Source organism: Cetorhinus maximus, unplaced genomic scaffold (assembly GCF_964194155.1).
Source record: "Cetorhinus maximus unplaced genomic scaffold, sCetMax3.hap1.1 HAP1_SCAFFOLD_2393, whole genome shotgun sequence".
Lineage (NCBI taxonomy): Eukaryota > Metazoa > Chordata > Chondrichthyes > Lamniformes > Cetorhinidae > Cetorhinus > Cetorhinus maximus.
The window spans coordinates 23997-47661 of record NW_027598332.1 but is presented as its reverse complement, the minus strand read 5'-3'; the positions used below and the strand labels follow the sequence as shown (position 1 = coordinate 47661).

Genomic DNA, 23665 nt, shown 5'->3' with positions numbered 1-23665 from the left:
TGTGTAAATCTCCCTCCGCACCCTCTCCGAGACCCTCGACATCCTTCCTAAAGTGTGGGGCCCGGGATTGGGGACAGGGTACTCCAGCTGGGGGAGGGGAGGGGGAGAAAGGGTGATTTATGAAGTTTAATTTCACACAAACAACAAGCAGGAGGGCATGGCGGGACCAGTGCCCATTAGAAAATCAGATCACTACTACCAGTCTTAAAAGGATATACTGGCCTTGTGAAGGGAGGGGGGAGTGCAGTGTAGATTGACCAGAATGATACCCAGACTCCAGGGGTTAAATTGCAAGCAGGGGTTACACAAACTTGGCTTGCAATGCCTGGAATGTAGAGCTTTTGAAGGGGTTATTTGATGCAAGTTTACAAGATATTGAGGGGAGCTGATAGTTACTCTCTATATACCCTATTTCTACTGGTTGGGCAGTCGTGGGTGAGGGTCACAGAGGTGACATTAGGAGGACATTGACACTGAAACCCCTCTAATCCAGAGTGCCATGGAACCAAGCCATTCCTAGATTTCAGAACTTTCTGGATTATAGAATGACATTAGGAGGCCGAACCGGGAGAGAGAGAGAACCGGAAAACAGCATCGAAATATTTACCTGGGGTTTAAAACGGTGCGAAGGGACATTATAAAGCAGCAACAATAATGGTTTTACTTATCCAAATACCACAGCTGGAACATTTCTGCCCACAGGGTGCTGCACTAAAATGATGTCCTGAGCTCCATGAACCTGCTCAAAGCATCTCTGAGCAACTGGTGCTGCTGAACACTGGATTTTCAGACTGGACTGGAGGGGTTACAATGTAGATTGTAATAATAGATCGGACAAATGCGAGGCAATGCATTTGGGAAGGTCTAATACAGGTAGGAATTATACAGTAAATGGCAGAACCCTTAAATGCATCGACGGGCAGAGGGATCTGGGTGTGCAGGTCCACAGGTCACTGAAAGTGGCAACACAGGTGGATAAGGTAGTCAGGAAGGCATATGGCATGCTTGCCTTCATTGGCAGGGGTATTGAGTATAAAAGCTGGGAAGTCATGCTGCAGCTGTATAGAACCTTGGTTAGGCCACACTTGGAATATTGCGTGCAATTCTGGTCGCCACATTACCAGAAGGATATGGAGGCGTTGGAGAGGGTGCAAAGGAGGTTTACCAGGATGCTGCCTGGTCTGGAGGTTATTAGCGACGAGGAGAGGTTGGAGAAACTCAGTTTGTTCTCACTAGAGCAACGCAGATTGAGGGGCCACTTGATAGAAGTTTACAAAATGATGAGTGGCATGGACAGAGTAGATAGTCAGAAGCTTTTTCCCAGGATGGAAGAGTCAATTACTGGGGAACATAGATTTAAGGTGAGAGGAGAAAACTATAGAGGAGATGTGCGGGGCAAGTTTTTTACGCAGAGGGTAGTGAGTGTCTGGAATACGCTGCCAGAGGAGGTGGTGGAAGTAGGTACGATAGTGGTGTTTAAGAGGCAGCTTGACAAATACATGAATAGGATGGGAATAGAGGGATACGGACCCCGGAAGTGCAAAATGTTTTAGTTTGACGGGCAACATGATCGGCCCAGGCTTGGAGGGCCGAAGGGCCTGTTCCTGTGCTGTACCTTTCTTTGTTCTTTGTTCTAGACACAAAGGTGGGGGCCTCTCTTCTGCAAACAGCAACTGATGCTAGGTCAACTGCTAAAGCTTAAATCCGAGATTGACATATTTTTGTTAGTCCAAGGTATCGAGGGATATGGGGCAAAAGTGGATACATGGAGCTAGGTCACAAATGAGCCACGATCTCAGTGAATGGCAGAACAGGCTCGAGGAGGGGCTGAATGGGTCTCCTCCTGTTCCTGTGTAACAGTCTCGAGAAGGGGCTAAATGGGCCTCCTCCTGTTCCTGTGTAACAGGCTCGAGAAGGGGCTGAATGGGCCTCCTCCTGTTCCTGTGTAACAGGCTTGAGAAGGGACTGAATGGGCCTCCTGTTCCTGTGTAACAGGCTCGAGAAGGGGCTGAATGGGCTTCTTCCTGTTCCTGTGTAACAGGCACGAGGAGGAGGGGCTGAATGGCCTCCTCCTGTTCCTGTGTAACAGGCTCGAGGAGGAACTGAATGGGCCTCCTCCTGTTCCTCGAGATGGGCGGTGGAGGGGAGTGTGGTTGGAATCCCCTCCTTCTACTCCTACAGGCAGATGGGTTTGACAATGGAGGTGGCCTGTCTTAATGCACAGCTCCCGAGCGCTAACAGACACGTGCCCGACTCAACTTACTGGCCTTGGGCGTCCATGGTGTCCAGTACCTCCGCCTCCTCCATGCTGTCGATCAACAAGTGCAAACAGTCAGTGCGGCCATTTGCAGCTAGTCAGTGACAAGAGAGAGAGAGAGACAGACAGAAAAGAGAGGAGTGTGAACAGAACTCAAACGAGGGAATAATTCAATGGTTTTAAAACATTTACACAGCCCCCGTGCCCAGCAATATCACTAGCTACACACCAGGTGGCAGAAAGCAGCAGATTTACTGGGTCAGAGCTCAGGGTGCACAGGCTGAGCCAATGATCAGCTCAGCACAGACCAACAACCCAATACACTCAGCGCCCTGGATAACACTCCTCTGGTCTCGCTCACCGGTTTACCAACTTCGTACCCAACCGGAACACGTGGTACCAACTCAACTGAGTCGACAACTGGCCGTGGATTATCTGTGCGTTTCCCATGACCCCCACCTTTCCATTTGGGCAGTGCTCCCACCCACGAATCATTAAATACAAGAAACAAACTGAGTGTGGGGCAGGCAATCTCCAGAGCTGCAAATGCCCCATCGCCTGGGGAGGATGCCCCCAGTGAGCTGAAGGTTCGGCTGCCTTTTGGTGACAGCGTTTGCAGAGAGACAGCTCATGCTGGGTGGTGACAGGATTTGCCAGCGCACGCCTGCAAGTATTCAGCTGTAGGTTAAACGAGAGTGCTCTCTCTCTCTCTCCCCCTCTCCCTCCCTCACCTGCAACGTGAAGTGAAGTTCCTTTGGTTAGCCGGTCCTTGACCAGAACGGAAGCTCCGTGCCTGGTTAGGACCTCCACACAGTCCATGTGCCCTTGCTGAGCTGCTATGTACAGCGGAGTGCGTCCCGCCCGATCTCTCACATCGAGGTTCACCAGCGTTTCCACCAGCACTTTCAGAGCTTCATGATGGCCGTTGTAAGCCTGCAAGGGTGAAGGAGGGTTTCAAGATCAGGGGGCAAACAGGTGTCCTCTCACCCCACCCCCCCTCCCAAAGACACAAGACGCAGATTGTTAAAACCCTTCCACAGGAACAAGACGAGGCCATTCAGTCCTCCCTCCCTCCACGAGCCTGTTACACAGGAACAGGAGGAGGCCATTCAGCCCTTCCTCCCTCCTCGAGCCTGTTATACAGGAACAGGAGGAGACCCCATTCAGCCCCCTCCTCGAGCCTGTTACACAGGAACAGGAGGAGGCCATTCAGCCCCCCTCCTCGAGCCTGTTACACAGGAACAGGAGGAGGCCCCATTCAGCCTCCTCGTTCTCGAGCCTGTTACACAGGATCAGGAGGAGGCCCCATTCAGCCCCTTTCCTCGAGCCTGTTCCACAGGTACAGAAGCTTATAGCACAGGAGGCCATTCGGCCTGTCACAGCTGTGCTGGCCCAGGAAACAAGCAGTCATGATTTAGTGACACATCCCCACATCTTGCCTGTAACCTTGTCAAGTCTCTCCATCCTCCAGTCCCTGCCCAAACCCCACGGAATTTACTGATAGACATCAGCTTCCATCACTTTTCAGGTCAAACATCACAAATCCAACAAGCCAATGAAATAAAACTCTCGTTTCTCGCAAACTTTGGCCGATGATTTTTTAAATCTTAAATTTTAGAATTCGCATACTCGTTTTCAAATCACTCCCTAGCCTGCTCAACACCACCAACCCTCTGCTGTAACCTCCTCCAGCCCCTACAACCCTCCCTATCTCTGTAACCTCCTCCGGCCCCTACAACCCTCCCTATCTCTGTAACCTCCTCCAGCCCCTACAACCCTCCCTATCTCTGTAACCTCCTCCGGCCCCTACAACCCTCCCTATCTTTGTAACCTCCTCCGGCCCCTACAACGATCCCTTTCTCTGCAACCTCCTCCAGCCCCTGCAACCTCCTCCGGCCCCTGCAACCCTCCCTATCTCTGTCACCTCCTCCAGCCCCTACAACCCTCCCCATCTCTGTAACCTCCTCCAGCCCCTACAACCTCCCTATCTCTGTAACCTCCTCCAGCCCCGACAACCCTATTTCTGTAACCTCCTCCAGCCCCCTACAACCCTCCCTATCTCTGTAACCTCCTCCAGCCCCTACAACCTCCCTATCTCTGTAACCTCCTCCAGCCCCTACATCCCTCCCTATCTCTGTAACCTCCTCCAGCCCCTACAACCCTCCCTATCTCTGTAACCTCCTCCAGCCCCTACATCCCTCCCTATCTCTGTAACCTCCTCCAGCCCCCTCCAACCCTCCCTATCTCTGTAACCTCCTCCAGCCCCTACATCCCTCCCTATCTCTGTAACCTCCTCCAGCCCCCTCCAACCCTCCCTATCTCTGTAACCTCCTCCAGCCTCTACAATACTCCCTATCTCTGTAACCTCCTCCAGATCCTACAACCCTCCCTATCTCTGTAACCTCCTCCAGCCCCTACAACCCTCCCTATCTCTGTAACCTCCTCCAGCCACCTCCAACCCTCCCTATCTCTGTAACCTCCTCCAGCCCCTACAATCCTCCCTATCTCTGTAACCTCCTCCAGACCCTACAACCCTTCCTATCTCTGTAACCTCCTCCAGCCCCTACAACCCTCCCTATGTCTGTAACCACCTCCAGCCCCTACAACCCTCCCTATCTCTGTAACCTCCTCCAGCCCCCTCCAACCCTCCCTATCTCTGTAACCTCCTCCAGCCCCTACAATCCTCTCTATCTCTGTAACCTCCTCCAGTCCCTACAACCCTCCCTATCTCTGTAACCTCCTCCAGCCCCTACAATCCTCCCCATCTCTGTAACCTCCTCCAGACCCTACAACCCTCCCTATCTCTGTAACCTCCTCCAGCCCCTACAACCCTCCCTATGTCTGTAACCACCTCCAGCCCCTACAACCCTCCCTATCTCTGTAACCTCCTCCAGCCCCCTCCAACCCTCCCTATCTCTGTAACCTCCTCCAGCCCCTACAATCCTCCCTATCTCTGTAACCTCCTCCAGCCCCTACATCCCTCCCTATCTCTGTAACCTCCTTATCACTGTAACCTGCCATTCAGCCACTTTGTAGAACTGTACACTGCACCGAGAGGGTGGCCATTCAGACCATCCAGTCTATGTTGGCCCCAGGGGAAAGAAACGTGGGCACCCTCGTCGCTTGATCATGGGATGTACTTACAGCCAAGTGCAAAGGGCTCACTGGGATGACACTCTCTGCTTCATTCAGGCAGTCAAACATCGACTCAATGAGCTGTGAAAGCATTAAAGCAGGGCAACCATTCAGTCTGTTTCCTTCAGAGTGACCACGTGACAAAGAGGCAACAGGCAGTGAAGATTCAGGAGGGGGCAAAAACTCAGATTCTCGTTTCGCAATCAGTGCACACGAATAACTCAGTCCCCCCAGTGCCTGTCCCCAACGTCCCCCCCATCACCGATACCGACACCTCCCCATCTCCCCGACCCCGGTGCCGCCCCCTCTCCCCGACCCCGGCGCCTCTCCCCGACTCCGGACCCCGCCCCCAGCTCCCCGACCCCCGCCCCCTCTCCCCGCTCCCCGACCCCCGCCCCCTCTCCCCGCCCCGACCCCCGCCCCCTCTCCCCGACCCCCGCCCCCTCTCCCCGCCCCGACCCCCGCCCCCTCTCCCCGACCCCCGCCCCCGCTCCCCGACCCCCGCCCCCTCTCCCCGCCCCGACCCCCGCCCCCTCTCCCCGACCCCTCTCCCCGACCCCCGCCCCCTCTCCCCGACCCCCGCCCCCTCTCCCCGACCCCCGCCCCCTCTCCCCGACCCCCGCCCCCTCTCCCCGACCCCCGCCCCCTCTCCCCGACCCCCGCCCCCTCTCCCCGCCCCGACCCCCGCCCCCTCTCCCCGACCCCTCTCCCCGACCCCCGCCCCCTCTCCCCGACCCCCGCCCCCTCTCCCCGACCCCCGCCCCCTCTCCCCGACCCCGGCCCCCTCTCCCCGACCCGGCCCCCTCTCCCCGCCCCCGGACCCCGGCCCCCTCTCCCCGACCCCGGCCCCTCTCCCCGCCCCGACCCCGGCCCCCTCTCCCCGCCCCGACCCCCGCCCCCTCTCCCCGCCCCGACCCCGGCCCCCTCTCCCCGACCCCCGCCCCCTCTCCCCGCCCCGACCCCCGCCCCCTCTCCCCGACCCCCGCCCCCTCTCCCCGACCCCCGCCCCCTCTCCCCGACCCCCGCCCCCTCTCCCCGACCCCGGCCCCCTCTCCCCGACCCCCGCCCCCTCTCCCCGACCCAGGCGCCTCTCCCCGACTCCGGACCCCGGCCCCCTCTCCCCGACCCCGGCCCCCTCTCCCCGACCCCGGCCCCCTCTCCCCGACCCCGGCCCCCTCTCCCCGACCCCGGCCCCCTCTCCCCGACCCCGGCCCCCTCTCCCCGACCCCGGCCCCCTCTCCCCGACCCCGGCCCCCTCTCCCCGACCCCGGCCCCCTCTCCCCGACCCCGGCCCCCTCTCCCCGACCCCGGCCCCCTCTCCCCGACCCCGGCCCCCTCTCCCCGACCCCGGCCCCCTCTCCCCGACCCCGGCCCCCTCTCCCCGACCCCGGCCCCCTCTCCCCGACCCCGGCCCCCTCTCCCCGACCCCGGCCCCCTCTCCCCGACCCCGGCCCCCTCTCCCCGACCCCGGCCCCCTCTCCCCGACCCCGGCCCCCTCTCCCCGACCCCGGCCCCCTCTCCCCGACCCCGGCCCCCTCTCCCCGACTCCGGCTCTCCGGCACCACCCCCCCAACACCAACCCCCCTCCCCGACCCCCTCCCCCCCTCACTTTCACTGGCCACTGTTAAAAGCTGAATCCGCCCAGTCTCAGCTTTCCCTTTCTGTTTGACCCCCAGCCCCGAGCTGAACATATACTCTCTGCAACATCCAGTTCCACCTTCCTAACTGGCTGCTTCTCCGTACCCGCCTCAGCTTGTCTCCTGCACCAACCCTCGTCTCAGGCTTTGTTACCTCCACACCCGGCTGCTTCCCACCCTTCATGCTCCAAACACTTCAACTCCTGCTAGCTACATCTCAACTCACACTCCGTCCCGGTTAACCATCATCGCTCTTACCCTACACCATCTCACTGTGCTCACTGACCAGCATTGGCTCCCAGTCCAGCAACACATCGATTTTAAAATTTCTATCCTCCTTTTTAAATCTCTCCCTGGACTCCTTGATAATCCTCCCTATCTCTGTAACCTCCTCCGGCCCCTACAACCCTCCCTATCTCTGTAACCTCCTCCAGCCCGTACACCCCTCCCTATCTCTGTAACCTCCTCCAGCCCCTACAGCCCTCCCTATCTCTGTAACCTCCTCCAGCCCCCTACAACCCTCCCTATCTCTGTAACCCCTCCAGCCCGCTACAACCCTCCCTATCTCTAATCTCCTCCAGCCCCTACAACCCTCCCTATCTCTATAACTCCTCCAGCCCCCTAGAACCCTCCCTATCTCTGTAGCCTCCTCCAGCCCATATGACCCTCCGAGATCTCTGCGCTCCTCCAATTCTGGCATCGCACCACCATTGGCGGCCGTGCCTTCAGCTGCCAGTGCCCTGAACTCTGGAATTCCCTCCCTAAAACCCTCTACCTTCCTCAAAGCCAATCCTTTGACCAAGCTTCTGGGTACCTGTCCTAATAACTCCCCTATGCAGCTCAGTGTCCAGGTTTGCTCGGGCTTATGCAGCAGCGGGTGTTATACCACGTTAAAGGCGCTGTACAAATGCAACGTCTTGCTGTACTGACCAGTTCCAAGTTCTGCTTGTTCCCGTGTGCGGCTGCGTAGTGTATTGCACTGTAACCTTGCTTGTCCTGAATCGACGGGTCTGCACCAGTGTCCAGTAAATACTCCAAACAGCTAGAAAGGTGAACGGTCAGCGTTACGATGATGCCCAGGGAAGCAAGGAGAGTGTGCGCGTGCACGCGGATCGGTGGCTGGGATGGGTGTCTGCGTTGAGGACGGAGGAGTGCTGAGTGAGCACACTACAGGCTGGGTTCCGACAGCTCAGTGGTGCTGCCTTGTGTGATCTCGGTGTGTGCAGAATGCCTGCCGGGTGCTCAGTTTCTATCTGCATAAACCCCACAGTACCATTGTCAGATCGATTGGAATGTGAAACTAGGTGGTGGTTTCGAGGGGAGGGGGCAAATGTTAATAAGACAGCGATGGGGCGGGGGTAGTGAAACAGAAGCCAGCGCACACTGTACTTACAAGGCGGCCTCCTTCTCTTGGGTTTCCTTTATTACTTCATCGCGCTCGTGACTACTTGTGGGGTGGTCACTCCTTGAAGAAAAGAAAGAGATCAGAAACCCTGGATGTAATTTCAAGCGCTTGATAAAACACCTTCCGCCACCACCTCTCCAGCTCCTCCCAAAGGCTCACTGCTAGGGGAGAGTCATACAGGGCGATCCGAGGCATCACTGCCAGATGGGGTGGTTATAGCTGCTCTTCACACAGGGAGAGGGGTGTGTGTGAGTGCGCAGGGTGTGTGTGCGCGTGCGCGGTGCGTGTATGCGTGTGGTGTGTGTGCGGGGTGTGTGTGCACGTGCGCGGTGTGTGTACACGTGCGCGGTGTGTGTACACGTGCGCGGTGTGTGTACACGTGCGCGGTGTGTGTACACGTGCGCGGTGTGTGTATGCATGCGCAGTGCGTGCTCGTGTGCGCACGCGTGACGTGTGCGCATGCGGGGTGTGTGCGCACGTGTGCGGGGTGTGTGCGCACGTGTGCGGGGTGTGTGCGCACATGCGCGGTGTGTGTATACGTGCGCGGTGTGTGTATACGTGCGCGGTGTGCGCGCGCGCGGTGCGCATGCGTGTGTGCATGCGTGCGCGGTGCATGCTCGATGTGTGTCCCGCCATCTCCCCCGCTCCCCGTGGGAGCGAGTCCCGCCATCTCCCCCGCTCCCCGTGGGAGCGAGTCCCGCCATCTCCCCCGCTCCCCGTGGGAGCGAGTCCCGCCTTCTCCCCCGCTCCCCGTGGGAGCGAGTCCCGCCATCTCCCCCGCTCCCCGTGGGAGCGAGTCCCGCCATCTCCCCCGCTCCCCGTGGGAGCGAGTCCCGCCTTCTCCCCCGCTCCCCGTGGGAGCGAGTCCCACATTCTCCCCGCTCTCTGGGTAAAGATGTTTCTCCTGAATTCCCGATTGGATTTATTAGTGACTGTCTTATATCGATGGCCCCCCGAGTTCTGGTCTCTCCCAGCCACCCCCCGGCCTCACTACAAGTAGAAACATCATCTCTACGTCTACCCTATCGAAAACCCCTTAATTATTTAGATGATCTCTATCAGGTCACCCTCTAAGCCCACTCTGTTCTGCAGAAAAGAGACCCAGCCCTAATCAGCCTTTCTCGATTTTCACTCCCTCTTCTCAGTTCTGGCTTGCACCTTCCCCAGTGCCTGCATATCCTTATCCTGATACATACCGAGGCCAGACCTCTGCTCAGGATGCTGCATACAACCGTGAGACGTAACCGAAAGGAGGTTAGTAACCCCGGAGGTGACTGGGTCCTCTGGTCAGGGGACATCCGCCTGGGATCTCGAACCTCAGCATTGCCCTCACTTTCCCACCCAGTCCGGTCCACACAGATTTACACGTCTGCCCTCTTCGCTGTGCACCACACCCCCAGCACACGGAGCCTCCTACCTTCTGAATGCCTGCGAGGCAGCTGCGTAGTGCAGAGGGGTACAGCCCCTCCCGTCTGTTGCAATGATACTGGCTCCAGCAGTTATTAAAGTAACTGTACACTGGTAACTGCCATTGGCGGCTGCATAGTGCAGTGGAGACCTGCAATTCAAAACAACAAGGGCGGGGGTTAAAACACGTTCAGAGATGGCCGACAGGAGCAACCCTCAGCCTGAGCGCGAAGACACCCCTCCGCCCTTCAACCCCACCGCCTCAGGACCTCTGGCGCCCTGATACAGAGACCCTCTGCTCAGAGACCCTCCATACAGACACCCCTCCGCCCTTCAACCCCACCGCCTCAGGACCTCTGGCGCCCTGATACAGAGACCATCCACTCAGAGACCCTCCACTCAGGCACCCCTCCGCCCTTCACCCCCACCGCCTCAGAACCTCTGGCACCCAGATACAGAGACCCTCCGCTCAGAGACCCTCCATACAGACACCCCTCCGCCCTTCAACCCCACCACCTCAGGACATCTGGCACCCTAATACAGAGACCCTCCGCTCAGAGACCCTCCCGCCCGGCCCTCCGCTCAGAGACCCTCCACTCAGTGACCCTCCCACCTGGTCCTCCACTCAGAGACCCTCCATACAGACACCCCTCCGCCCTTCACCCCCACCGCCTCAAGTCCTCTGGCTCCCTGATGCAGAGACCCTCCCTCAAACAACCCCCACCCCACCACCGGCCGCACTTCCCCGAACCCCAGCCACATCTCCCCCTCCCCCACCCCCAAGGCCAGCGCCCATTCCCAGCCCGCCCGGGGACCCTCCCAGCCCGCCCGGGGACCCTCCCAGCCCGCCCGGGGACCCTCCCAGCCCGCCCGGGGACCCTCCCAGCCCGCCCGGGGACCCTCCCAGCCCGCCCGGGGACCCTCCCAGCCCGCCCGGGGACCCTCCCAGCCCGCCCGGGGACCCTCCCAGCCCGCCCGGGGACCCTCCCAGCCCGCCCGGGGACCCTCCCAGCCCGCCCGGGGACCCTCCCAGCCCGCCCGGGGACCCTCCCAGCCCGCCCGGGGACCCTCCCAGCCCGCCCGGGGACCCTCCGCCCCGGCCCTCCCCTCGGAGACCCTCCCGCCCGGCCCTCGAGCTGGGGACACTCCAGGCTGACCTCTCGAGACAGCAGCACAGAGGCCATTCCGCCCAGCAGCCCCCTCAGGAGGCCCCAGCGCAGGGTGGGAGGTTAGCAGATTATCGGCCACCCGCACCCCCCCCCACCGGCACTACTCACCTTCCAAACTTATCCTCCCTCCTTAAATCCGCACCACTGCTGAGCAGCAAGTTTAAACATTCAACATTCCTGCAAAGAGAGAGAGAGAGAGACGAGTGAGAGAGGAGGTGGCGAGGGACAGACCACAGAGCAGGCGGTGCTCTGTCTCTCACACGTGGACATTACCTGACACCGGACTCCCAAAGCAACTCGCCCAGAACTGGGTCTCGGGCGGGAGACCCCACACCGACCCAGGAGGGCAGAGGGAACGTTTTCGGGATGTCCTTGGGAAGGTCAAACATCCCCCGCAGGCTCCCGGGGAGACCCTTGGCTTGCGACCGGCCGGGAATGGAGAAGGCTCATCCGGGGAAGGCCCCGAGCACATCGAGGGATTTGGCCGGGGACGGGCGGAGGTGAGGGCGAGGTGTCGGAGGCAGGGGTACAGACCTCCCGACAACCCACCTACCCAAACCCTTCAGGCACCACCGGCCCCGCGTGAGGCAGAGACTGCAGGCCGCGCGCGCGGGACTTGTCCCCCATCTCGGAGCCCGTGGGACCCGGAGTGGGAGCGAGTCCCCCTCGGACCCCAGGGGGCTGCCCAAAGAGGAGGCGATGAGAGCCCACCTGCTTCGAACCTACACGCCCTCGATACCAAGTCACAGGGCATCAGATTCCAGCAGAAACAAGGTGCATTTCAAAGTTAACTCAAGCTGAAATTAGCTGCTGCTTTTGAAATGAAGGCAGAGACTCTCCTTCGCTTCCCTTGGCCACTCTCCTTTGCTTCCCGGATGGTCAGACTCCTTGTTCAGCTGCAGGATGACAGACGCCCAATGGTGAGCTTGCCTCTCCCCATTCACACCTGAGACTTCAGGGTAGAGGGCTGGGGCGGGTGGCGTTAGGGGGTCAGGGAATTCCCAGCGTCACCATCCACTGTGAGCTTTGCCTGTATCGGCCTCCCTAACCGAAGACTGTGAGGCACCTCTGCCCAAATCGAGATCAGCAAAGAGGGCCCAGAGAGGAAGGGGGTGGGGGGAATGTTGATCAAATCCACAAGCCTCTTGCCCAGCGTCCAGCAGCCACCCCACAGCTCGTGTTCTCAAACACGTTAAGACACGGCAACACGATAGGGAGGCTACTGTGCTGCCCTGGATCTTAGATAACAACAGGCCGGCGGTATCTGATCCAATTATCATGAGGAGGAGAGACGGGAGGAGCTGGGATTGTTCTCCTTAGAGCAGAGAGGGTTAAGGGGAGGGGGAGATTTAATCGAGAGTTCAAAATCACGAAGGGGGTTTGGGTAGAGTAGAGGGGGAGAGAGCGCGCTCACGAGATAGAGAGCGCGCGAAAGGGAGGGCGCGGGGGAGCGCGAGCGAAAGGGAGGGCGCGGGGGAGCGCGAGCGAAAGGGAGGGCGCGGGGGGGCGCGAGCGAAAGGGAGGGCGCGGGGGGGCGCGCGCGAAAGGGAGGGCGCGGGGGAGCGCGCGCGAAAGGGAGGTCGCGGGGGAGCGCGCGCGAAAGGGAGGGCGCGGGGGAGCGCGCGCGAAAGGGAGGGCGCGGGGGAGCGCGCGCGAAAGGGAGGGCGCGGGGGAGGGCGCGCGAAAGGGAGGGCGCGGGGGAGCGCGCGCGAAAGGGAGGGCGCGGGGGAGCGCGCGCGAAAGGGAGGGCGCGGGGGAGCGCGAAAGAGAGGGCGCGGGGGAGCGCGAAAGAGAGCGCGGGGGAGCGCGAAAGAGAGCGCGGGGGAGCGCAAGGGAGCGCGAAAGAGAGCGCAAGGGAGCGCGAGGGAGCGCGAGGGAGCGCGAAAGAGAGCGCGAGGGAGCGCGAGGGAGCACGAAAGAGAGCGCGAGGGAGCACGAAAGAGAGCGCGAGGGAGCACGAAAGAGAGCGCGAGGGAGCACGAAAGAGAGCGCGAGGGAGCACGAAAGAGAGCGCGAGGGAGCACGAAAGAGAGCGCGAGGGAGCACGAAAGAGAGCGCGAGGGAGCACGAAAGAGAGCGCGAGGGAGCACGAAAGAGAGCGCGAGGGAGCACGAAAGAGAGCGCGAGGGAGCACGAAAGAGAGCGCGAGGGAGCACGAAAGAGAGCGCGAGGGAGCACGAAAGAGAGCGCGAGGGAGCACGAAAGAGAGCGCGAGGGAGCACGAAAGAGAGCGCGAGGGAGCACGAAAGAGAGCGCGAGGGAGCACGAAAGAGAGCGCGAGGGAGCACGAAAGAGAGCGCGAGGGAGCACGAAAGAGAGCGCGAGGGAGCACGAAAGAGAGCGCGAGGGAGCACGAAAGAGAGCGCGAGGGAGCACGAAAGAGAGCGCGAGGGAGCACGAAAGAGAGCGCGAGGGAGCACGAAAGAGAGCGCGAGGGAGCACGAAAGAGAGCGCGAGGGAGCACGAAAGAGAGCGCGAGGGAGCACGAAAGAGAGCGCGAGGGAGCACGAAAGAGAGCGCGAGGGAGCACGAAAGAGAGCGCGAGGGAGCACGAAAGAGAGCGCGAGGGAGCACGAAAGAGAGCGCGAGGGAGCACGAAAGAGAGCGCGAGGGAGCACGAAAGAGAGCGCGAGGGAGCACGAAAGAGAGCGCGAGGGAGCACGAAAGAGAGCGCGAGGGAGCACGAAAGAGAGCGCGAGGGAGCACGAAAGAGAGCGCGAGGGAGCACGAAAGAGAGCGCGGGGGAGCACGAAAGAGAGCGCGGGGGAGCACGAAAGAGAGCGCGGGGGAGCACGAAAGAGAGCGCGGGGGAGCACGAAAGAGAGCGCGGGGGAGCACGAAAGAGAGCGCGGGGGAGCACGAAAGAGAGCGCGGGGGAGCACGAAAGAGAGCGCGGGGGAGCACGAAAGAGAGCGCGGGGGAGCACGAAAGAGAGCGCGGGGGAGCACGAAAGAGAGCGCGGGGGAGCACGAAAGAGAGCGCGGGGGAGCACGAAAGAGAGCGCGGGGGAGCACGAAAGAGAGCGCGGGGGAGCACGAAAGAGAGCGCGGGGGAGCACGAAAGAGAGCGCGGGGGAGCACGAAAGAGAGCGCGGGGGAGCACGAAAGAGAGCGCGGGGGAGCACGAAAGAGAGCGCGGGGGAGCACGAAAGAGAGCGCGGGGGAGCACGAAAGAGAGCGCGGGGGAGCACGAAAGAGAGCGCGGGGGAGCACGAAAGAGAGCGCGGGGGAGCACGAAAGAGAGCGCGGGGGAGCACGAAAGAGAGCGCGGGGGAGCACGAAAGAGAGCGCGGGGGAGCACGAAAGAGAGCGCGGGGGAGCACGAAAGAGAGCGCGGGGGAGCACGAAAGAGAGCGCGGGGGAGCACGAAAGAGAGCGCGGGGGAGCACGAAAGAGAGCGCGGGGGAGCACGAAAGAGAGCGCGGGGGAGCACGAAAGAGAGCGCGGGGGAGCACGAAAGAGAGCGCGGGGGAGCACGAAAGAGAGCGCGGGGGAGCACGAAAGAGAGCGCGGGGGAGCACGAAAGAGAGCGCGGGGGAGCACGAAAGAGAGCGCGGGGGAGCACGAAAGAGAGCGCGGGGGAGCACGAAAGAGAGCGCGGGGGAGCACGAAAGAGAGCGCGGGGGAGCACGAAAGAGAGCGCGGGGGAGCACGAAAGAGAGCGCGGGGGAGCACGAAAGAGAGCGCGGGGGAGCACGAAAGAAAGCGCGGGGGAGCACGAAAGAGAGCGCGGGGGAGCACGAAAGAGAGCGCGAGGGAGCACGAAAGAGAGCGCGAGGGAGCACGAAAGAGAGCGCGAGGGAGCACGAAAGAGAGCGCGAGGGAGCACGAAAGAGAGCGCGAGGGAGCACGAAAGAGAGCGCGAGGGAGCACGAAAGAGAGCGCGAGGGAGCACGAAAGAGAGCGCGAGGGAGCACGAAAGAGAGCGCGAGGGAGCACGAAAGAGAGCGCGAGGGAGCACGAAAGAGAGCGCGAGGGAGCGCGCGAGGGAGCGCGAAAGAGAGCGCGAGGGAGCGCGAAAGAGAGCGCGAGGGAGCGCGAAAGAGAGCGCGAGGGAGCGCGAAAGAGAGCGCGAGGGAGCGCGAAAGAGAGCGCGAGGGAGCGCGAAAGAGAGCGCGAGGGAGCGCGAGGGAGCGCGAAAGAGAGCGCGAGGGAGCGCGAAAGAGAGCGCGAGGGAGCGCGAAAGAGAGCGCTAGGGAGCGCGAAAGAGAGCGCGAGGGAGCGCGAAAGAGAGCGCGAGGGAGCGCGAAAGAGAGCGCGAGGGAGCACGAAAGAGAGAGCGAGGGAGCACGAAAGAGAGAGCGAGGGAGCACGAAAGAGAGAGCGAGGGAGCACGAAAGAGAGAGCGAGGGAGCACGAAAGAGAGAGCGAGGGAGCACGAAAGAGAGAGCGCGAGGGAGCACGAAAGAGAGAGTGAGAGCAAAGGAAAGGCAGAGAGTCACTCACCCTCCTGAAGCAGCAGCATGAAGGCAGGTCCTTCCGAGGTCATCTGGGGTATTTATGTCAAAGCCTGCAGACAGTACATGCACGTTGCTGAATGATGACACAATGCTGTACATTTGACCTGGAAGAGTCACAGGGCCCCAAGAGGAATTAGGCACATGGTTCAAAAAAATGCAATCAACACAGAAGAAAGAGAAATGGCGGGTTACTCTGACGCACATCAAAATCACTTGAAATTGCAGATGACGACTTTGTAGCTGATCCATTTTGTAAACGGTCACTGTAAACTCAAAAGGATTTCGGTCAAACAGGGAGCGCTTTGGCCAGAATCCACCCGGGCAGAGAAAGCCCCCTTACTTTTAAACATAGAAAACAGGAGTAGGCCATTCGGCCCTTTGAGCCTACTCCACCATTCAATGTGATCATGACTGACCCTCTTTCTCAATGTCGCTCTCCCCTTGACCCCTTGATGCCTTTAGAGTCCAGAAATCTATTTCCTTCTTATATATATTCAGTGACTGGGGCCTCCACAGCGTCCTGAGGTAGAGAATTCCACAGGTTCACCACCCTCTGAGTGAAGAGGTTTCTCCTCATCTCAGTCCTAAATGACCTACCCCATATCCTGAGACTGTGACCCCTTGTTCTAGACACCCACCCCCAACCAGAGGAAATATCATCCCTGCATCCAGTCTGTCCATCCCTGTCAGAATTTGAAACATTTCAATGAAATTCCTTTCAGCACAGACCCTCCGACAGTGCGGGACTCCCTCAGCGCTGACCCTCCGACAGTGCAGCACTCCCTCAGCACTGACCCTCCGACAGTGCGGCACTCCCTCAGCACTGACCCTCCGACAGTGCAGCGCTCCCTCAGCACTGACCCTCCAACAGTGCGGCGCTCCCTCAGCACTGACCCTCCAACAGTGCGGCGCTCCCTCAGCACTGACCCTCCGACAGTGCGGCGCTCCCTCAGCACTGACCCTCCGACAGTGCGGCGCTCCCTCAGCACTGACCCTCCGACAGTGCGGCGCTCCCTCAGCACTGACCCTCCGACAGTGCGGCGCTCCCTCAGCACTGACCCTCCGACAGTGCAGCACTCCCTCAGCACTGACCCTCCGACAGTGCAGCGCTCCCTCAGCACTGACCCTCCGACAGTGCGGTGTTCCCACAGCGCTGACCCTCCCACAGTGCAGCACTCCCTCAGCACTGACCCTCTGACAGTGCGGTGCTCCCTCAGCACTGACCCTCGAACAGTGCGGTGCTCCCTCAGCACTGACCCTCCGACAGTGCAGCACTCCCTCAGCACTGACCCTCCGACAGTGCGGTGCTCCCTCAGCACTGACCCTCCGACAGTGCGGTGTATCCTCAGCGGTGACCCTCCGACAGTGCAGCGCTCCCTCAGCGCTGACCCTCCGACAGTGCGGCTCTCCCTCAGCACTGACCCTCCGACTGTGCGGCGCTCCCTCAGCGCTGACCCTCCGACCGTGCGGCGCTCCCTCAGCACTGACCCTCCGACCGTGCGGCGCTCCCTCAGCGCTGACCCTCTGACAGTGAGGTGCTCCCTCAGCACTGACCCTCCGACAGTGCGGCGCTCCCTCAGCGCTGACCCTCCCACAGTGCGGCGCTCCCTCAGCGTTGACCCTCTGACAGTGCGGTGCTCCCTCAGCACTGACCCTCCCACAGTGCGGCGCTCCCTCAGCGTTGACCGTCTGACAGCGCGGCGCTCCCTCAGCGCTGACCCTCCCACAGTGCGGCGCTCCCTCAGCGCTGACCCTCCCACAGTGCGGCGCTCCCTCAGCGTTGACCGTCTGACAGTGCGGCGCTCCCTCAGCGCTGACCCTCCCACAGCGCGGCGCTCCCTCAGCGCTGACCCTCTGACAGCACGGTGCTTAAGAGTATCAGCCTGGGTTTTGGCACTCAAGTCTCTGGAATGGACTTAAGCCACAGCCGGCACTGTGCAAGTTTCATCGAATCCTGACCAAACACGGGACGGGGAAGGAATACGGCAGCGAGACAGGGTGGATAAAAAAACGTGGAAGGTGGGAATGCATAAAGGACGAGACTTGCCTGATGAGAGTAACTTGCGGCAGCAATCTGAAAACCCGTAAAGCACAGCCAGGTGCAGAGGAAACATACCGTGGATTCCACGTCTGTGAAGTAAAGAAGAAAAACACTCCCATTTACAAAGTGCCTTTTCCTGCCCCACAAACATTTCGATCCACTCAGGCAGCATCGTCCCTCGGGCTGGAGAGACCCGATCACAGAACGACGCAATGCAGGTGACAGCCACTCGGTCCATCACGCCCGTGCTGGACTGCTGCTGTGTTTGGCTGTGTTAAATGGAGGATCACAGGCCCAGTGGTCAGAAGGTCAGGCAAACACTGGGTGTAATTCACTCAGGTGTAATCCACACAAGTACCAGGAAATGATCATCTCCAACAGGGGAGAATCTCCCCCTGACATTCAAGGGCATCACCATCACTGAATCCCCCACTATCAACATCCTGGGGGTTACCATTGATCAAAAACTGACCTGGACTAGCCATAAAAATACTGTGGCCACAAGAGCAGGTCAAAGGTTGGGAATCCTGCGGAGAGTCACTCACCTCCTGACTCCCCCCAAAGCCTGTCCACCATCTACAAGGCACAAGTCAGGAGTGTGATGGGACACTCCCCACTTGCCTGGATGAGTGCAGCTCCCACAACACTCAAGAAGCTCGACACCGTCCAGGACAAAGCAGCCCTGCTCGATGGGGCACCCCATCCACAAACATTCACTCCCTCCACCACCACCACCGACGCACAGGGGCAGCAGTGTGTGTACCATCTACAAGATGCACTGCAGCAACTCACCAAGGCTCCTCGGACAGCACCTTCCAAACCCACGACCTCTACCATCTAGAAGGACGAGGGCAGCAGACACATGGGGAACACCACCACCTGCAAGTTCCTCTCTGAACCACTCACCATCCTGACTTGGAAATATATCAGCCGTTCCTTCACAGTCGCTGGGTCAAAATCCTGGAACTCCCTCCCTAACAGCGCTGCGGATGTAACTACACCACACGGGGACTGCAGCGGTTCAAGAAGGCAGCTCACCCCCCACCTTCTCAAGGGGCAATTAGGGATGGGCAATAAATGCTGGCCCAGCCAGCAAAGCCCACATCCCAGGAACGAATAAAAAATCCTGTCTTGAGGAGAGATAGACAGAGATAAGATACAGCTGGTCAAATGGGTAGCAGCACAGACACAAGTGGATAAAGTGCTAACTCGATAGGTGTACAGATGGACTAAGCAAACAGTCAGATAAACAGAGATAATAGACCAGGCGAAGGTGGGTGCAGAAGGAAGAGTGTTACTGTTACTTACCGTGCTGTGTCAGCACCATTAGTCATTAACGTACTGATGAGTAACTCGTGACCATATCTAGCAGCAACATGTAAAGGAGTATTGCCATATTTATCTGCACAGTCGATCTCTCCACCTAAGAACGAGACAATGGCCCATCAGTACTTCAAACACCAGGTGTCGCCCAACACATTAAAAACTAACCCCGATGACAGGGCCGTCTCACAGGCATCGAGTCACCGAAAACCAGCTCCGCTCGCGCGCCCGACACCAGACTCCCAAAGAAACCGCTCCGCTCGGAACTGGGACACGGTGGGGGGACCCCCAGGAGGGCAGTGGGAACGTTTTAGGGATGTCCTCGGAGCATCCCCGCAGACTCCTGGCTTGCGACCGGCCGGGAATGGAGAAGGCTCATCTGGGGAAGGCCCCGAGCACATCGAGGGATTTGGCCAGGGACGCGCGGAGGTGAGGGCGAGGTGTCGAAGGGAGGGGGTACAGACCTCCCGACAACCCGTCGACCCAAACCCTTCAGGCACAGCCGGCCCCGCGTGGGACAGAGACTGCAAGCCGCACGCGCGGGACTCGTCCGCCATCTCGGAGCCTGTGGGATCCGGAGTGGGAGCGAGTCACCCAAGGGTTGCCCAAGAAGACGATCCAATCCCAACGGTCCGTAAGGAACTGCGCCGCCCTGGCCACGCCCCAGTGAAGGAGCCAACCATCGCTGTACGGACACTCACTCACCCCGGGGTACTTACTCGAGGTATCGGCAGGGTCACCTTTGACCATGGGCAGACCTGGTGCCCCCTCCCTCTCAAATTTAGATGAGAAACAGGCAGCATCGTGAGGTGAGGAGGCGGGATGCTGAATGTCATGACAGCAGAACCCTACCTAGGACGCAGCACTGAGGCACAAAGTCGCAACGGTTAGACACAATGAGGAACATTCCCAATACCTGCTCCCCGCCCATGTACAAACGCGTCTGTTATCTTCTGGCAGCCGCGCTCCCCCCTCCACCAACCTGGGCCCTCTCAACAGGTCAGCGGCGCTGTTAAAGAATCTCACGTTACCACGAAACGTGGACATGAAAAGCCCCTACCCGAGCATCGGAGCGACAGGGTAGAAGATGCACGTACCGTTCTGGATGAGAATCTGTGATCGTGTAAACCTGCCATGGATTGCAGCCATGTGCAGCGGGCTCTTCCCATCCTTGCTCTGTCGGGAGAGAGAGGAGGATCACAGTCAGGCCAGGCGGAGAGCAGTGAGAGGCTAACAGGGTCGGGGGCTGTAGTTATACTGCAGTTGGTGTGAGTGTACAACACGATGCACGTTCGGGGTCTCACCTTCTCCGCTGCCTCAGTGCAGTGCGGGCTTTGGCAAACCAAGGAGCAAGGATTTTTCCCGTGTTCCTCTCCGGTAACGACAGTGCCGGCCTGTGGCCTGTCACTTCCCCCCTCCCACCCCCCATCAGACACACTGCAGGCTGAGTGAGTGCTCGGTGGGACAGCAGGCTTCCTCTGCATGACAGTATCACAATTTCAGTGAGTTACATCACACTGAGTTTATGGCAGTAAACCTGACCATTCATCAGTGTTTCTGCTCCACACGAGCATCCTCCCACCTCCCCTCACCCCCAATTCATCTCCCCCACCATCACCATGTCTTTCTATTCCTTTCCCCCTCGTGTGTTTATCCAGCTTCCCCCTTCAATACATCGATGCTATTCACCTCGACCACTCCCCGTGGGAGCGAGTCCCGCATTCTCCCCGCTCCCTGTGGGAGCGAGTCCCGCATTCTCCCCCGCACCCCGTGGGAGCGAGTCCCGCATTCTCCCCCGCACCCCGTGGGAGCGAGTCCCGCATTCTCCCCCGCACCCCGTGGGAGCGAGTCCCGCATTCTCCCCCGCACCCCGTGGGAGCGAGTCCCGCATTCTCCCCCGCACCCCGTGGGAGCGAGTCCCGCATTCTCCCCGCTCCCTGTGGGAGCGAGTCCTGCATTCTCCCCGCTCCCCGTGGGAGCGAGTCCCGCATTCTCCCCCGCACCCCGTGGGAGCGAGTCCCGCATTCTCCCCGCTCCCCGTGGGAGCGAGTCCCGCATTCTCCCAGCTCCCCGTGGGAGCGAGTCCCGCATTCTCCCAGCTCCCCGTGGGAGCGAGTCCCACATTCTCCCCCACTCCCCGTGGGAGCGAGTCCCGCATTCTCCCAGCTCCCCGTGGGAGCGAGTCCCGCATTCTCCCAGCTCCCCGTGGGAGCGAGTCCCACATTCTCCCTGCTCTCAGGGTAAAGAATTCCCCCGAATGGATTTTTTAGTGACTGTCTTATATTGATGGCCTCCCTGGTTTATGGTCACCTCTCGCATTAAGTGGAAACATTTCTACGTCCACTTGATCAAACCCTTCTTAATCTGCGAGTGGGAAGGGAGAGCAGCCGATCCATATAGAGGCAGCTCACCTGAATATTCACGTCCGCTCCGTTATTGACCAAGAGCTCGAGACATAACGCCCCATTCGTCGAGACAGCAGCAAAGTGCAGCGGTGTGAAACCTTTCTCGTTTGGCTGGTTAACATTCGCCCCGTAGTTCACCAGCTCGTTGGCCACTGCATCTTGTCCAGTGTAACAGGCAATGTGGAGGGCAGTGTTCCCATAGGCGTTTGGCTCATCGATCTAGAGAGGAAAACCAAACACTCAGTCTCCATTTCTCCCCCGCCGCACTCACTTTCCAACGTCTCTTTTCAAAGAACGATCAGCACCGCCTGAGAGTCAGCGGCTCACACTCGAGGCAAAGGCAGAGTTACAGGCTCAGGAGTCCTGGTTAGGCCTGAGCACATAATCAAGGCCGACATGTGCTGCACCAAGGGAGGGCCGCACTGTCGGAGGGTCAGCGCTGAGGGAGCGCCGCACTGTCGGAGGGTCAGTGCGGAGGGAGCGCCGCACTGTCGGAGGGTCAGCGCTGAGGGAGCGCCGCACTGTCGGAGGGTCAGCGCTGAGGGAGCGCCGCACTGTCGGAGGGTCAGTGCTGAGGGAGCGCCACACTGTCGGAGGGTCAGCGCTGAGGGAGCGCCGCACTGTCGGAGGGTCAGCGCTGAGGGAGCGCCGCACTGTCGGAGGGTCAGTGTTGAGGGAGCGCCGCACTGTCGGAGGGTCAGTGCTGAGGGAGCGCCGCACTGTCGGAGGGTCAGCGCTGAGGGAGCGCCGCACTGTCGGAGAGTCAGCGCCGCACTGTCGGAGAGTCAGTGCTGAGGGAGCGCCGCACTGTCGGAGGGTCAGTGTTGAGGGAGCGCTGCACTGTCGGAGGGTCAGTGCTGAGGGAGCGCCGCACTGTCGGAGGGTCAGTGCTGAGGGAGCGCCGCACTGTCGGAGGGTCAGTGCTGAGGGAGCGCCGCACTGTCGGAGGGTCAGTGCTGAGGGAGCGCCGCACTGTCAGAGGGTCAGCGCTGAGGGAGAGCCGCACTGTCGGAGGGTCAGTGCTTAGGGAGCGCCGCACTGTCGGAGGGTCAGTGCTTAGGGAGCGCCGCACTGTCGGAGGGTCAGTGCTTAGGGAGCGCCGCACTGTCGGAGGGTCAGTGCTTAGGGAGCGCCGCACTGTCGGAGGGTCAGTGCTGAGTGCAATTTGGCGGCTGCATCTCCTCCACTACAACACTGATGCCACTTCAAAAGTACCATGAGCTGTACAGCGTCATGTCACAACCTGAGAACAGGACAGGTCAATGAAACGGAGCGTGGGTCCAGTTTCATCCAGGGATGTTCCCGTTGGGAAAGGGGTGAGTGAGATTCCCCCGGGGCTCCCTGTGTTTAACCGCGCTGCAGTACAAACCTCCACTCCGAGCTTCAGAAGGTATTTCACCACATCGACTTGTCCGTTCGAGGCAGCAGCGTGGAGGGGGGTGTAACCTTTCTTGTCCTTGCACGTCACATCGGCCCCTCGTGAGGACAGCAGCTTCACAACGTCCAAGTGTCCTGCAGTTAGCAGAGTTTCAGGGTCAGTGCTGGGGACTGGGGCTGGGGGTCAGGCAGACTGGGGCTCGGGGTCGGGGCTAAGGGACTGTGGCTCGCCCCCCACACACCCCCCACCGCCCGAACCCCCATAACCTGCCCCCTACACCTGCCCCCCACACTTTGACCTTGCCCCCTGCTCCTTTAAGGTCACCCTATTCTGTCATTGTTCATGTACAACATATTATCCAGTCCTGCAGCCCTCCCCTGACCTTCAGGCCCAGTCCCAATAGTCAGGGGGCACTGGAAATCAGCCCACAGATGGTGAGACACTGGAACAGCTGTCTGGTGAGGAATTTAGCTGAAAGCAGTCAAATATTTCTCTCCTCTTACTGCACTGTCGAGGTCAATGCTGCCACACACCTGTATACGCAGTCCAGTGAACACGGCTCGCCTGTATACGCAGCCCAGTGAACACGACTCACCTGTATACGCAGCCCAGTGAACACGACTCACCTGTATACGCAGCCCAGTGAACACGACCCTCCTGCATACGCAGCCCAGCGAACACGACTCCCCTGCATACGCAGCCCAGTGAACACGACTCGCCTGCATACGCAGCCCAGTGAACACGACTCGCCTGCATACGCAGCCCAGTGAACACGACTCGCCTGCATACGCAGCCCAGTGAACACGACTCGCCTGCATACGCAGCCCAGTGAACACGACTCGCCTGTATACGCAGCCCAGTGAACACGACTCGCCTGTATACGCAGCCCAGTGAACACGACTCGCCTGTATACGCAGCCGTGAACACGAATCCCCTGCATACGCAGCCCAGTGAACACGAATCCCCTGTATACGCAGCCCAGTGAACACGAATCCCCTGTATACGCAGCCCAGTGAACACGACTCGCCTGTATACGCAGCCCAGTGAAC

The 23665-nt window shown here is 60.1% G+C and overlaps 1 protein-coding gene across 1 annotated transcript in view; it reads right to left on the bottom strand.

The window, feature by feature from the left end:
* Positions 1-1726: 1726 nt before the first annotated feature.
* The window catches only part of LOC144677317 (serine/threonine-protein phosphatase 6 regulatory ankyrin repeat subunit C-like), a gene marked incomplete at its 5' end in the record, with an annotated part of 31525 nt that continues 9586 nt past the window's right edge, over positions 1727-23665 (bottom strand). Inside the window, 13 exons of the mRNA XM_078537454.1 lie at positions 1727-2351; positions 2989-3190; positions 5402-5473; positions 7960-8071; positions 8423-8494; positions 9852-9992; positions 11119-11187; positions 15456-15573; positions 17517-17599; positions 18819-18933; positions 19931-20009; positions 21245-21457; positions 22608-22750. Coding sequence (XP_078393580.1) covers positions 2260-2351; positions 2989-3190; positions 5402-5473; positions 7960-8071; positions 8423-8494; positions 9852-9992; positions 11119-11187; positions 15456-15573; positions 17517-17599; positions 18819-18933; positions 19931-20009; positions 21245-21457; positions 22608-22750 — 1511 coding nt within the window. The remainder of the gene's footprint in view (positions 2352-2988; positions 3191-5401; positions 5474-7959; positions 8072-8422; positions 8495-9851; positions 9993-11118; positions 11188-15455; positions 15574-17516; positions 17600-18818; positions 18934-19930; positions 20010-21244; positions 21458-22607; positions 22751-23665) is intronic.